Source organism: Carassius auratus, chromosome 41 (genome assembly GCF_003368295.1).
Source record: "Carassius auratus strain Wakin chromosome 41, ASM336829v1, whole genome shotgun sequence".
Classification (NCBI taxonomy): Eukaryota; Metazoa; Chordata; class Actinopteri; order Cypriniformes; family Cyprinidae; genus Carassius; species Carassius auratus.
The window spans coordinates 23,395,042-23,408,319 of NC_039283.1; the positions used below are offsets into that span (position 1 = coordinate 23,395,042).

At 36.2% G+C, this 13,278-nt stretch overlaps 1 protein-coding gene across 2 annotated transcripts; it reads left to right on the plus strand.

Annotated features, from left to right (window-relative positions):
* The first annotated feature begins 834 nt into the window (after positions 1–834).
* LOC113059324 (SH3 domain-containing kinase-binding protein 1-like) lies at positions 835–12,128 on the plus strand. 2 transcript variants are annotated; one of them, XM_026227748.1, is made up of 17 exons: positions 836–1,107; positions 2,389–2,546; positions 2,631–2,688; positions 3,370–3,482; positions 3,676–3,766; positions 4,264–4,322; positions 4,406–4,451; positions 4,808–4,902; positions 5,418–5,516; positions 5,949–6,000; positions 8,093–8,155; positions 8,323–8,446; positions 9,481–9,688; positions 10,010–10,078; positions 10,788–10,969; positions 11,052–11,115; positions 11,524–12,128. In XM_026227748.1, exons 1-17 carry the CDS (start codon positions 1,104–1,106, stop codon positions 11,554–11,556), a joined length of 1,518 nt encoding a protein of 505 aa, XP_026083533.1. In that variant the 5' UTR covers positions 836–1,103; the 3' UTR covers positions 11,557–12,128. The 2 variants fall into 2 exon arrangements, with proteins under 2 accessions (XP_026083534.1, XP_026083533.1); XM_026227749.1 differs by lacking the exon at positions 10,010–10,078 and having other exon boundaries at positions 835–1,107.
* Positions 12,129–13,278: the final 1,150 nt, after the last annotated feature.

A 13,278-nucleotide genomic window follows, 5' to 3' on the forward strand; every position in this document is an offset into this window, starting at 1 on the left:
TTAGAGAGTACAACATGTTCAACTAAATGTTCCTTATTTCATTCACTTCTCTCTCTTAGGCGTCGGTGAAGACTTGTCCATGAAGTTCTTTCTATGTGGTTCATGTAAAAAACTTTTTTTTTTATCAGTTCAAGTTCAACTGTTGTAATATGTTATTTTATAAAATATACACAATGTTAAATCTACCCCCAGTCGTCTAGTGACTGAAAAGACTATAACATGATTCCTTGTTTATTTCACTTGATGAGTTATTATATTATGATACTTATACCCAATAATTATTCAACATTCGTAGGAACCAGGTTTAATTGCAATAAAGAAAGTAGTATTTGGGGGAAATAAACCTTTAAAAACCTCTTAAACTAAGTAGTTAAAACTGGGTGAAAATAGTGCATTGGTGGCACTTTTTCTCGGTCCTCCAAAACTATGTTGAAATGCGTTCCTGGGACTGTAGCTCTCTGACTCGGTAGGTGGCGCTGTCACAAAAAAAAGTCAATGAATGAACGTGTTTTTTTTTGTTTTTTTTACCTTGCATGCATGTCAACTTGTGGTTGGGGGACTCCCAAAACCAAAATATTAACCTGTCATTGCAGATAATAGCTTTAAACCAAAGGCACTTTAAATAAAAGCATTAGTCTCAGAACAAATCTCTGCTATCTGTTCAGTTAAGTGTGGGATAGACTGAAAGAACTAATGTAAAGACACTCTTGTTTAACAAAGATTACGCTCCTGTAAAATCAAGGTTGTATTTAAACATGTTTTTCCTCGAATTCCTTTCAAGTGTGTAAACATATTGTCATCATTTTTGGTGGGACACGTGACACCAGAAGGTTCATATCATCACAAACCTGTCTCACCTGTTACACACTCTTCAGCGCTTCTTCTCGGGGTATAACGTGTCTTGACTAGCTGAAAATTTATTTTCCCCCAACAATGCTCACGAATGACTAGAAAGAAGGAGGTCCAAGGAAGCTTTCAGTTTCTCTGGATTGTGTAACACTACAAAATCAAGCCGTGGGTTCACAGGGATTCCATGACACTTGAGAACTGAACGGAATCTTCATTTTCTGACTTGGTGCTCCAAACACAGCTTTCACGGGGTCATGGGTGAGTTTTTAAACTTTGTTTCAAAAGGATTTGGCAAGCTGTGGTGTTTGTGGTAGGCCTTCTTATGTTATATCTATATACAGGGTGCGATTTGCCGGGGTGGGTGGGGTTGATACCTCTCTGGTCTACGCATCCCTGCCTCTGCTGAATTACTTTTATCTCCGGCGGTGGGGATAAAAACATCCCCCGAAACCTTTCGGACGTCCGGATCTGAATCAAATGATTCGCGATCCGTTTGTATCGCTTCGAAACACTGAATCTTTTTGCGACGCAATGGTTTAATGTCTCGGAGTTTCAAAAAATACAAAGTTACAGTTTCCGTCGAAATAAAAACGTTTTCGTGAACATTTCCAAAAGCATCCCCCATCCATATATATATATATATATATATATATATATATATATATATATATATATATATATATATATATATATATACACAATATTATTATTATTATTATTTATCTTTTTTTATATTCTTGACATTCCAACATCTATTGCTATTTTCATGACTAGATCAATGTATTATAAAGAAACAAACAGTGGTTATATACAGTATCTAGTGTTCATGTGAACTGTAGTATAGGCTACTAAGTGCAATATAATTTAAGCAATATACTTTAAGTAAACCATAAATGACGAAGAAGTGACAGATGGGTTAGACTGAGCAGAGCTTTTAATATTATTACTTACATTTATGCATAGCTGTATGTATTTATTTATTCACTGATTAACTTAGTGTGACACATTTGGTTAAAAAAAAAAAACCTGGAAATGACGACTGTTTATGACACCAGCATCACTGTTGTTGATGCTGTTTGAGCTTACCTGATCACAAACTACGCTTGGCATTCAGACTGATAAAACACACAAGGGTTTCTTACTGGAAATCAGATGAAATGCCACTGACAATCATGCAAAGTGATCTTTGTACTGCTATTTATTCTTGAGTTCAGGTCGCTCAGGTTCAGCTCACATACCTGGATGTCTGTTGAAACGCATGACCCATGGCTGTCCAGCTCCATTAGTCTGCACTTGAGAGTCAAATCCTACCACCATCATGTTTTTTCATGTCTTTCACATAATTAGACTTATTTGTCCATAGGGTAAGTATTTCAGAAAAGATAAAGCTTTCTCATTATTGAGAAAGTACAAAGGAGTAACATCATAGGTGGCCCATATGAAATCTGCAGACTTGAGGAAAACAATTTGTGGAATATAAATATGTAAAACTTCATTTTAGATGCTTATCTGTTCGCCCCTTGCTCCTGTTCTTTTTAGAGGTGCTTGTGCTTATGGACTTTGAGGCCACCATGCCAGATGAGTTGACGATATGTGTAGGGGATGTTGTGAAGAACGTCTCAAAGGGCAAAGAGGAAGGATGGCTGGAGGGAGAGCTGAGAGGAAAGAGAGGCATGTTCCCCTGCAACTTCGCCAAGGTCTGGACCTGTAGAGCACTCTTTCCATAGCTTTCCTGGTAACCACAATGGTCACTTTCAAAATGGCTATTTTTCTTCTTACAGGAAGTTCCTGTTTACTTAATAGGGGAAAGCAACAGAGAGCCAAGAAGCCTAAGGAAATGTAAGTTTCTATTATGTTAAATAACAAACATGATAAACTTAAAATCGTAAATGTATTTTTTTAGGTGAACAAATCTCTTGTTTTCTTCAATTCACTGGATTATTTTCTGTATAAGTTTATATGAATCTAATTTGAAGTGTGTGACTATAACCTGCCTTAAAGACCGACTATAGTACGAACCGATGAAATCTTGAGTGCTGGCTGTGCAGATGCAGTATGTTTGGCTGGACCGAATGAACGAATATAGGCCTACCCTTCATAAAACGAGTCGTTGTTGAGAGTCTCTTGGAGTGGCTCCAAACAAGACGGGAAGAATTAAAAATTGCTGATGATATAAAATATATGGGGATATATTTAAATTGTTGATCTAGTTTTTTTTATTAAACTACAGTACATTCGTGGCGTTAGAATCTGAAGCTATCCAAAGCATCTGACTTGATAAACTAAAATAAGTAACGTTAGGTTAATGGAAGGCTTGTGTCCACATCCGTTCTCAAATTATACCCACTAAAATCCATAGGCTGTTACTATATCCACCATAAAATAGTGTTTGTCATAAAAGTGAAGTACTTGTAAAAGTGAAAGCTGGAAGTGCTTTTGCAGTCTAGCTCAGTTCAGTTGTCCTCACACATTAACGTCTTGACATGTTACAAATGTTTCCTTCCTACTTCACCGCTCCAGCGAAGAAACCAAAGGTACAGGCGAGGAAATGTGAGGTGGCTTTTGCCTACACCCCACTGAACGAAGACGAGCTGGCGCTGGTGGTCGGAGAGACCATCGAGATTCTCCGAGAGGTAATACGTTTTCACATTTCTGTAAACCTTATTGATGGAGTCTTATGTGGATGGTCTCATGTCTTACTAGTAACTTTTGCTTTTGCTTTCTGTGTGGGAAATGTTTGTTTCCAAATCAGATTTAAAACCTAGAAACGTCCGTTGTTGTTGTTTTAAACAAATGTTCTGCTATATTTACTATTTTGTCTGGCAGATTGAAGATGGATGGTGGATGGGGAAAAAAAATAACCAAGTTGGAGCCTTTCCATCAAATTTTGTGAAGGAAATTTTTGTCCCTTCAAATGGTGAGATTTTGCATTGAACTGGAGCTTGCATTTCTTTTGCATATCTAACGTAATCTAATCTGAGAATCTTTACAAAGGATACAGTGCTCACCGTAGTTGTTGTGGTAAAGATTGTTGGAACTTGGGCGTCCTGTTTTTCTGGTGTACCAGTAGTTGAATCTTGCAGCATAACTTCATGCAGTCTTTTGTGGACAACCACAAATGCTTTCTGAAGAGTGTTTTTGTCAGCAGGTGTGTGTTTATAGTTCTGGGGCCCTAAGCATGCTGGCCCTGCGGGGGCCCCTCATTAGAAATGGCCCCCTCCGGACCATGGGGCCCCACGCAATTGAGTGGTGCTTAAACACTGTACTGTTTGTCAGACAACATGTTTTGGATTTGGTTGGATTCTGGTTAGCCTTAGGTTTGTCTGCTGTTGCTCACTGTTAGCCTTAGAACTAAGGCTAAATACCAAATATTTAAATAGAGTAATCATCTGTTCAAACATCTGTCTTCTGCAGATGGTAAGACAACCGAAGCCACAGCCAGGCCTAAACTCTCTGAAGTCTTCAGTAAAGAGGTGAATGTTATGTTATGTTATGTTATGATATGTTATGTTGTTCTGTTATGTTATAATTTTACTCTTTACCTTTTTTCATACAGGGAAAAGTACAACAGAGACCAAGTTTACGGAGAAAAGCATCAAGTGGTGAGAAGTCTGAAAACATGCCATACCGTACAGATATGATGTTGGTACAGTAATGTAAATGCTGTTTAGCTGGTTCTTGATGTTGTATTCTTCAACGTGAAGAGGTCTGAATAACACGATTCTCATAATAGACCGTGACAGAGAACACAGAGTCTTAAGACAAAGGTTACTCAGTTATCAGTGAATGAACAGATCTATTCTTAAAGGACTTCCCTAAGGGTTTCAAACATGTGCTTTCAGATTCACTCACCAAACCTTCAGGGCAAATCTGTTAAGGAAACGTCCAACTTGCTAATAAGTTAATCACAATGTTAGTGCATCTGATGTGACTAATTACATGTTTAATTTCACCACAGTGAAAGAATGTTGTCAGGCCATGTTCGACTACACAGCTGTTGCCGAAGACGAGTTGAACCTGAAGAAGGGAGACGTCATAGCAATCGTCAACAAGGTGTGTCATTGGTGACCGAATGACTGCTTTCTATTTATACGGCACGCAGTACATTTTCTAAAGAAAAACAATGTTAAATCATTAGATTTGTATGTAAAGGATAATATCAGTCAGCTGTTCATTACGGCAAAATAATAATTGATGATCTGGTGATTAGAATGATACACAATTATTTTGTGTTGGCATTCTTAAGTGGTGTATTTTGGGATAAATACAGCATTATCTTGCTTATAACATGTCTACTTAAATGACTACTGTACTTATCAATTAAGTAAATAGATGCGCATTCATTTAATACTCCTTGCTGAATAAAAGTATTCGTTTCTTAAAAATCTTACATACTACTTTCCAAACATTTGAGGTCAGTAATTAAAAAGGGTGTGGAGTGATATGTTATGTGTATTTATAACTGAATACATCCTTGTTTGATTGTTTATACCCCATACAAGTTTGTGTGTTTTCCTGGGCAGTGATACAGTTTTGTGCTTTTATTTTCTTTCTCTTTTTCCCTGAAGACCACTGAGGACGAGGGCTGGTGGGAGGGGGAACTGAACGGACACAGGGGCTTTTTTCCCGATAACTTTGTCATGGTGATTCCAGCGGATGCTCTTCATGTGAGTGTGGGACAGAGAAATGTTCTCATGATTTGCCCATTTGTTGCGCTCTTAGAGAATGGGAGTCTCCTTTTTGTCAACACCACTCTGGACTTTTAGTAATGTGCTGGTTCAGAAAACCAAGGCCAAAGGACATTCGTTTTAGTTTCCAAATAGTTACATTTGTTTGAACAAACCAGAGGTTATAAATCTGTTTCGAATACATTGATCCTGTCTGTGATTACACAAGAAGGCTAACTGTGGCCTATACGTGACTGTATCTGCTTCCTGTTACTTTGGGATTATTAAAAGAGGTTGAGTCAGAGGTTTCCATTAGAAGAGAGGAACACTAAAAACGGCAACTTGTTTCCTTCTACATGGAAAGGGTGTGAGCTACATCCTGCTCAGAAAGACTAATCTGCATTTTTGTTGATAATTTCTTGTTTCTGACAGACTGGTAACGCAGGACAGCCACCGGTGAGACATGGCTCTCAGAAAAACACTGGTAAGACATCAGAACCTGTCATAGCAGAAAGGCTGGTTTGACAAGTAGCAGGAAATGTTGATAGAAATAGCATTAAAAGATGTTTTGGGGGCGGTGTGAGCTGATTTGATAAGAGCCATTCTTTAAGATCAGGATATCTTTAAAGCACTTGTTACTGTCAGGTTGAATCGCAAGTTTGTAGGTTTGAACCCTGCAAGGATTTGACCACTAAGCCATTACTGCTGAGATAACAGTTTTCGTGCTAAATTACTACTACTTGTTTTGTGAAAGTGCTATGTTATACGCTAACTATAAGTACTATAGATATACGCTATACTATAATTTATATGCTAACACAGTTATACACTACAAAATAGTATATGCTCAGCTTGAAAAACAGGATCTTGTAATATAAAATTTGAATTTTTGCATACTGTTTTGTGTTTTTATAACAACTTCATTAAATATAGGATATAGTTCATCAAAAGACACAAATAAGTACTTTGATCCCAGTTAAGGTGGAATTCATGGTAAATAATGACTATTGAGTTATGGTTTTAATCAAGGAACACACAGTAGTTGCATACTTCACTTTTTTTTTAATTAGACAACCATTATTAGATGCTGATAAGAATATTTTTACTTTGGTACAATTTTTTAAAGTTCAAAACGGAACTTAAATTTCCTCTTTGCAGTTGAACAGCTTAGTTATTTTGCTTTTACAAAGAATATAAACATTTAATGTACATTCTGTTGACTTTATACAGTGCTAAGCAGTCTTTATTGGTACACTATAAAAAAAAAATAGCAGCTTGACTTTTCTGATGACTTAAGTTGAATATTAGCTTATGTTTGGTAGTTCATAAACATTTTCTGATTGAAACTACATGGATACTGTAAAATACAGTTTCTGCACCTGTTATTTCTAGGACAGGAAGTAGTTTTGTTTTCACTCGAGCGTGAGACTCCATTTCCCCTCAGGCTGATCAGATTTGGTTTACTGCACAATTATCTGTGACCGTATGAAAGTGATCTTAAAAACCAGGAAATGTAGCGCAGGAATCTCTGTTCAATACTGAAGTTTTAAATATGCCTACACACACACAACAGTCATAACCACAAAACCGCTTTAAGAAACACTGATGCAGCTGTGTGGGGCTGTGACAGGAAGTCATAGGCCATGAAGAGATTTCATGTGAGCAGACTCTAGAGAAAGGCAAGGGCAAAGCGGAGTACCACAGTGCTCTCTACATATAAACGTCTTCATATGCACATAGGATTGTAATGTTGGAATACTGACAAAACTCAGAAGGTATGTATAGACATTATATTTAGTGTTCTCTACATGCTAGATGTGATTGCAGTTGAAATCGCTTGTCTTATGACTCCAGGCATTTAGAAAGTCACAGAATAATAGGTTTTTTGGAAGATTTGGTTTCAAAAGAAAAGATCTTATCATGATTATGATGGGAGGTGAACTAATGTTCTGTATGAGAGGATGTTTACTCAAAGTAATTACATGTGATATTTATGGCTTTGGTAAGATTTAGGATTTAATTTAGTCTTGTATTGTGACTTCAGTGTCTTTTTTGATTTTGACTCCACAAGTGTAATTCTGAATGAGCATGGAGATTTGATGTTTTTATTTTGTAGGACAAAGTAAAGGCTGGTGATACTTGAACTCATTGGGGTTTATTAAGGGAAACCATGAGAATTTGTTTTTGTAGCCACAGCAAACTGCAGACTGGCTCTTTTGCTCATTTTTCAGAGAAAGTTCCCATGCCACGGAGATGTCCAGCCTGTAACCCGTGTAGTTGTGAGAATGCTTCAAAGTGATGTTTGTTTTGTGCTGTTATTTTAAAAGTTTGTAAAGGGCAAATTCTGAAAAAGAATGAGGGTGCTGACTGGCCTCCTCTGGTATTCTGGGGATAAAAGATACTCTGTAACGGTCCAAAAAAAAAAGGCTGGATTTTTGTTACAGTTGTAGCAAAAACAGGGATGGAAAGAGTGGAAACAAAAACAACAAAAGCACAAATGCATAAGAGCCTCTGCTGTCAGATTTTAATGAAACATCTTGATACTGACAGCCAAATCTTGTATCTTTATATCACAGTGAACCAGATGCCAGTGATGGACCAGAACAGCTCTGACACAAACCCAAAAACGGAGACTAAAAGTAATCATTATGAACACGCCTATAAATAAGCTTGCTGAAGTGTAACATCCTGTATTGATGACTGAATTCTAAATATTTGAGTGCATTTAAAAGCACTGCTTTTCTGAGGAAATGTACCCATTATGATAATATTTATCTCTCCTTTGGCCTTTCTGTCCTTTACATAGGTGAGAAACCAGATGCTAAAGATTTTCGAAGTGACCCACCTGGTAAAATTAAGTTGCCTGGTTTACACAAACCAGCCGTTCCACCACCACCAGTGAAGGAGAAGCCCATAAAACTAGTACCAAAGTAAGTGATGCCTCCTCATCTTCGACCATACAACCTTCTGTGATGCTCTTGAGTAATGCTTAATTAAGTAATGGCAAAAATAAGTAGGGATGCACGATAATATCGGCACAACATCGGTATCGGCCGATAAAAGCTTAAAATGACCATCATCGGTATCGGCCGATATGAATATTTCTGCCGATGAGCCAAACCGATATTCTCCAAGTGAAATAATTGACCTGTTTTTCAGATGTGAATGTCTGTCTACATTTGTAAAATAATACATTTATGGTAGAATCAGTACAGAAGAGATACATGGATTTCTCTTCAGTAAAATTAAAGTTTAAATATATCAGTATATATTTGTATATATATCGATATCGGCATCGGCCAAAATTATTTTGAAAATATCGGCATATCGAATATCGGCCAAAATCCTATATCGTGCATCCCTAAAAATAAGTAATCTCAAACACAAAAGTTTTTCACTATTTCACCAGAGAAATAAAATCATGAGTTTCCTTCCATCGGTCAGATTTATAATCATGCTGAGAGGGACTGAATTCCCCCTCATTAGACAATCATTTAGCATGCCATGGGCCTGTGAATGCTCAGTCTTGCAAAGAGCGATGAAAATTTTATGAGTTGCTGAGGGACTAAACAAACCCAAACTGCATGTTTCCTGTTTTTTCCTGTGAGACTGAGTCTTCAAGCAGAGCTTACAGAAAGAACTGTCATTCTGACTGTAATGCATGCACAAACAGAAGACATTACTGTCAATTACCAGTTAGATTGAACCCTTTCCACAACAAATCAAAGTAGTGCATTGTTTGAAAGAAAGCTGTCAGTACTTTAAAATGCATTCAACACAAATTGATAGCATAGTCACCATGTTACAGATGCTGATGTTTATTTTGATTTCAGTGCAGAGAACAGTGCTATTACATTGAAACTGCACTGACAATCTGTGGTTCCTGCTTGCTTTGTATTTGAAGTACTTAGACTAGGTTTCTTAAATGTGTTTTAATGCATTGTAATACATATTTCCCCCTTAGAAATGAAGAGCCACAACTTGTCTCGCCTAAACAGCCCCCAGTTTCACCAGTACAGAAAGAGGTTAAAGACAATAAGGAGGTTATAGAGAAAACCCCTGACCAGTTTGATGGTGTAGATGTGTCCTCCGAGAAACTGAGCCATCCCACAGCCAACAGAGCCAAACCTCCACAGAGAAGACCACCAACAGCCCTCACCACTGCGGGACAAGTGAGCTTAATTTGAGTTGATTTTTAAAGATGATTTCTTTTTATGATCTGAATTGCAACAAAATGAATTGAGTATTAATACTTTAATCAGACTTGTGATTTTCAATGCTTGAGTTTGTGCCACTCAAGCCAAATCAGGGGAGGTGCTTGAAGAATGATATAAAAAATTAGGACTGTCGATCATTTAAAACAATGAATCATGATTCTATATAAGAATTATACAAATTTAGTCGATGAAGTAGTTTTTAAATAACTTTAGTAAATGTTAATACATTCTAATGTCTTGAAAAATAATGCAAATGACATTTGTTTTTTCATAAAGGTTCCAGCTGAAATTGACAACAATGAAACTTCAGAAGAGAAAGATGGATTACCACAAAATAGTCCAGAGGTTTGGATAACTCTTTATAATAGCTTTAATTTATAATATTATTACATTATATAATGCTTCACAGATCAGCTCAGCTCATGTGCCTTCGAATATTTAAAATGGGATTCATACACTGTATTATCATATAGATTCATGTTTGAAAGCACATTAACTATTGATCTGTTAAACATTATGTCATGTTTTAAAGGGCAATTAATGAAAGTTGTTCTAAAGTGTTACCAAAGGTTGGAAAAGCAATGGCATTAGATTATGGAATTATATTTCTAAAACATGTCTGGTATATGCGACTGTTAAAAAGTTTGAGGGCGGTAAGATTTTTTATGTTTTTGATGAAAAATACAATTAAAATCAATAATATTGAGAAATATTATTAAAATTTACAAATAATCTTTTTGAATGTCTTTGGAAATGTAGTTTATTCCGGTGATTTGAAAAGCTGAGTTTTTACTCCAGTGTTCAGTGTCACATGATCCTTCAGAAATCAGTCTAATTTGCTATTTTGGTACACAAAAAACTTCTTCTCCTCCTCTTCTTTTTGTTATTCGTAACAGTGTAAAAGTATTAACTGTCACTTATCAGTTGTATGTGCCCTTGTGCAAAACTGAACAGTTTCTTACATTACTTTGGTAATGCATTTATTAACATTTTGTAATTTTGTCCTGGAAGTTATATCCCTCTGTTTTTCAGCTGCTGGTATTTTTTTCTACAGGCTACAGAACCTCCGTCATCACCTTCCACCAAGACAGACCAGGAAGCGAAGACCACTTCACCAACCAAGACACAGACTGAAAGCAAAGCTGTGGTTCAGGAGGAGAGCGCTTCCCTGGCCTCTGTGCTGACAGAACTCAAAGATCTCCGCATGTCACTGGATCTCCTCAAAGCACAGCATGAGTGAGTATAAACCCCTGACTACCACACCTGAACAATCATATCACACATTTCTCTTATTGCAATATCTCTCTTTAATGACCAGGAGGGACATAAAGGAGCTTAAAGATGAACTGAAGGACGAGATGGAAAAAAGAATTAGAATACAGGTTAGTGGTGAGATTAATTTTGTGGAGGTAATAAAGTCTTATTTTATTATATATATATCTAATACAGAAATAACAGAATTATATTGAACTTAATTTCAGTTGTTTGAGCAAAAAACAAATAAGAAAAAAAGAGGAAAAAATACATAAAAAATAAATGCATTTAAATCCTATGTTCCAATTTAAATCTAGTTGGAAATGGCACAAAAAAGTACCATCTTCATCCTCAAGAGAGCAGCAGTGAGATAAAAATGCAACCTGTTTAAACTGATAGAGCTTATTATTTTTACTTCAGAATAATGGCCATCCAGTTTGTTTTTACACTGTAGAATTTAAATATTGTCTCACCTTAATGCTGGTCTTCCATTGTTACGGAGTACAACTTCTTAAATAGTATTTTAATTCTTCTAGGATGAAGTGGAGGCTTTGAGGAAAAAACACTGAACACTGAACATCGGGAGTTTTTCACTACCCCCAGGGATTGTTCTCTGGGATATGGACGTAAAAGCTACAGAAAGAGGATGGAAATCCAGCACATGTGACTGATTGATTGATTAATTCTTGGTTGAGTGGACTAGAAGCTAGAGCTCCATTCCGACAGCAGAACTACAAAAAGAGTTCTTGATTTCTAATACTCTGCTTATGAGCTCTTTTGGCTGTGGGAGGCTTCACCGCTCATTTCTTAAGACGTATGTGCATTTTGAAATGTGTAAATATCAGACATCCAATATCTTATATTTTCATGGATATTCAGGGATAATGTAGGTCATATTTTAAGATATTAGCACACTTTCTTTTATTAATATATTTCTGTTTGGTGTTTGTGTTCTGTGACAAATAAATCAATAGATTGTTCCACTGATGTTGTACAAATGTTGTAGCTCCAAGCCTGATTTACCCAGAGACGTTCATGATGAGCACAAATTCTTTGTCTGTTTTACAATATAAATCAAGATAACTTTATTTTTGTGAGCGAAATATACAATTGTACAAATACAGAACTGGTATCAAATGCACGCAGCCTTTATGCACTTTTCCTAACCCCATGACCTGATTGAAAAGAATCTCATCAAATGACACGAAACACAATTTGATTGGCTCCAGGTTATTTGTGACCAATTATTACACCCCAAATGTCGTTGAAAAGCTCTGAATGACGTGAATAGGCTTTGCTTTGACACTAACCAGAATGTGAAAGTCCAGTTTCCCTAGGTGAAGATGTGGAGCGAGACTGGTGTGGATTTAATTTCCCTTTAGACTGAAAACAGCATCTGGAAGCCATGTGGAATGCATCTTCACAGTCTGACTAATCATTGGGAATAGACTATATTTAATGACATACAGACTAATTCTCAATAGAAATATGTCTGTAAGGTTTGTAGGTTGAATTACTGTGATGACAGTACCATCGATCAAAACAGACTCAAATTCTTGACTTTTCCGGGCTCATCTATGATGTCATGTGGGTTCCTAACATATTGGGTGTCCTGTGAGCAGTTCTCAAGTTCAATGAGAAAAGTACAATGAAAAAGTTGTTTTACAAGAAAACTAGCATTCTGTCCTCTGTAAACATTTATTGGTATGCTTTGGTCTAAATGTTTGAGTTTCAGTATTTTCGCTGAATGTAAAGCTCAATGATAATTAAATCAAACACATCTTACCATGAGCTCTTCGTATTCACATTCCCTTTAAAAAGGGAATGTTTTAACTAGAAATAAAATGATACAATAACATCAATTGGGTGAGCAAATATAACTTGATCATAAAAAAACAAGATGGCCAAAAAACAAACTTGAAATTTATTGTAAAACACACATAATGATCTGACTAATCAGGTGTGCAAATATGTCATTTAATATTTGTTACTGATATACTCTGCTGGCTCTGAGAGTTTAAACACATGATTGTTTGGCAAATCAACACTTGATTGTATTAACCTGCATCTGCTGATTGGTGTAACCTTGAGATAATATGTGTGTGTGTGTGTATATATATATATATATATATATATATATATATATATATATATATATATATATATATATATATATATCGGTATATCTCATTTAGGAATCCACAATATATATTGGCACCATATCAGTTATGAGTTGTTAGACATTTTGAAAGTTTATTGATACTGGATTATTTTTTTTTATTTTTTTTTGT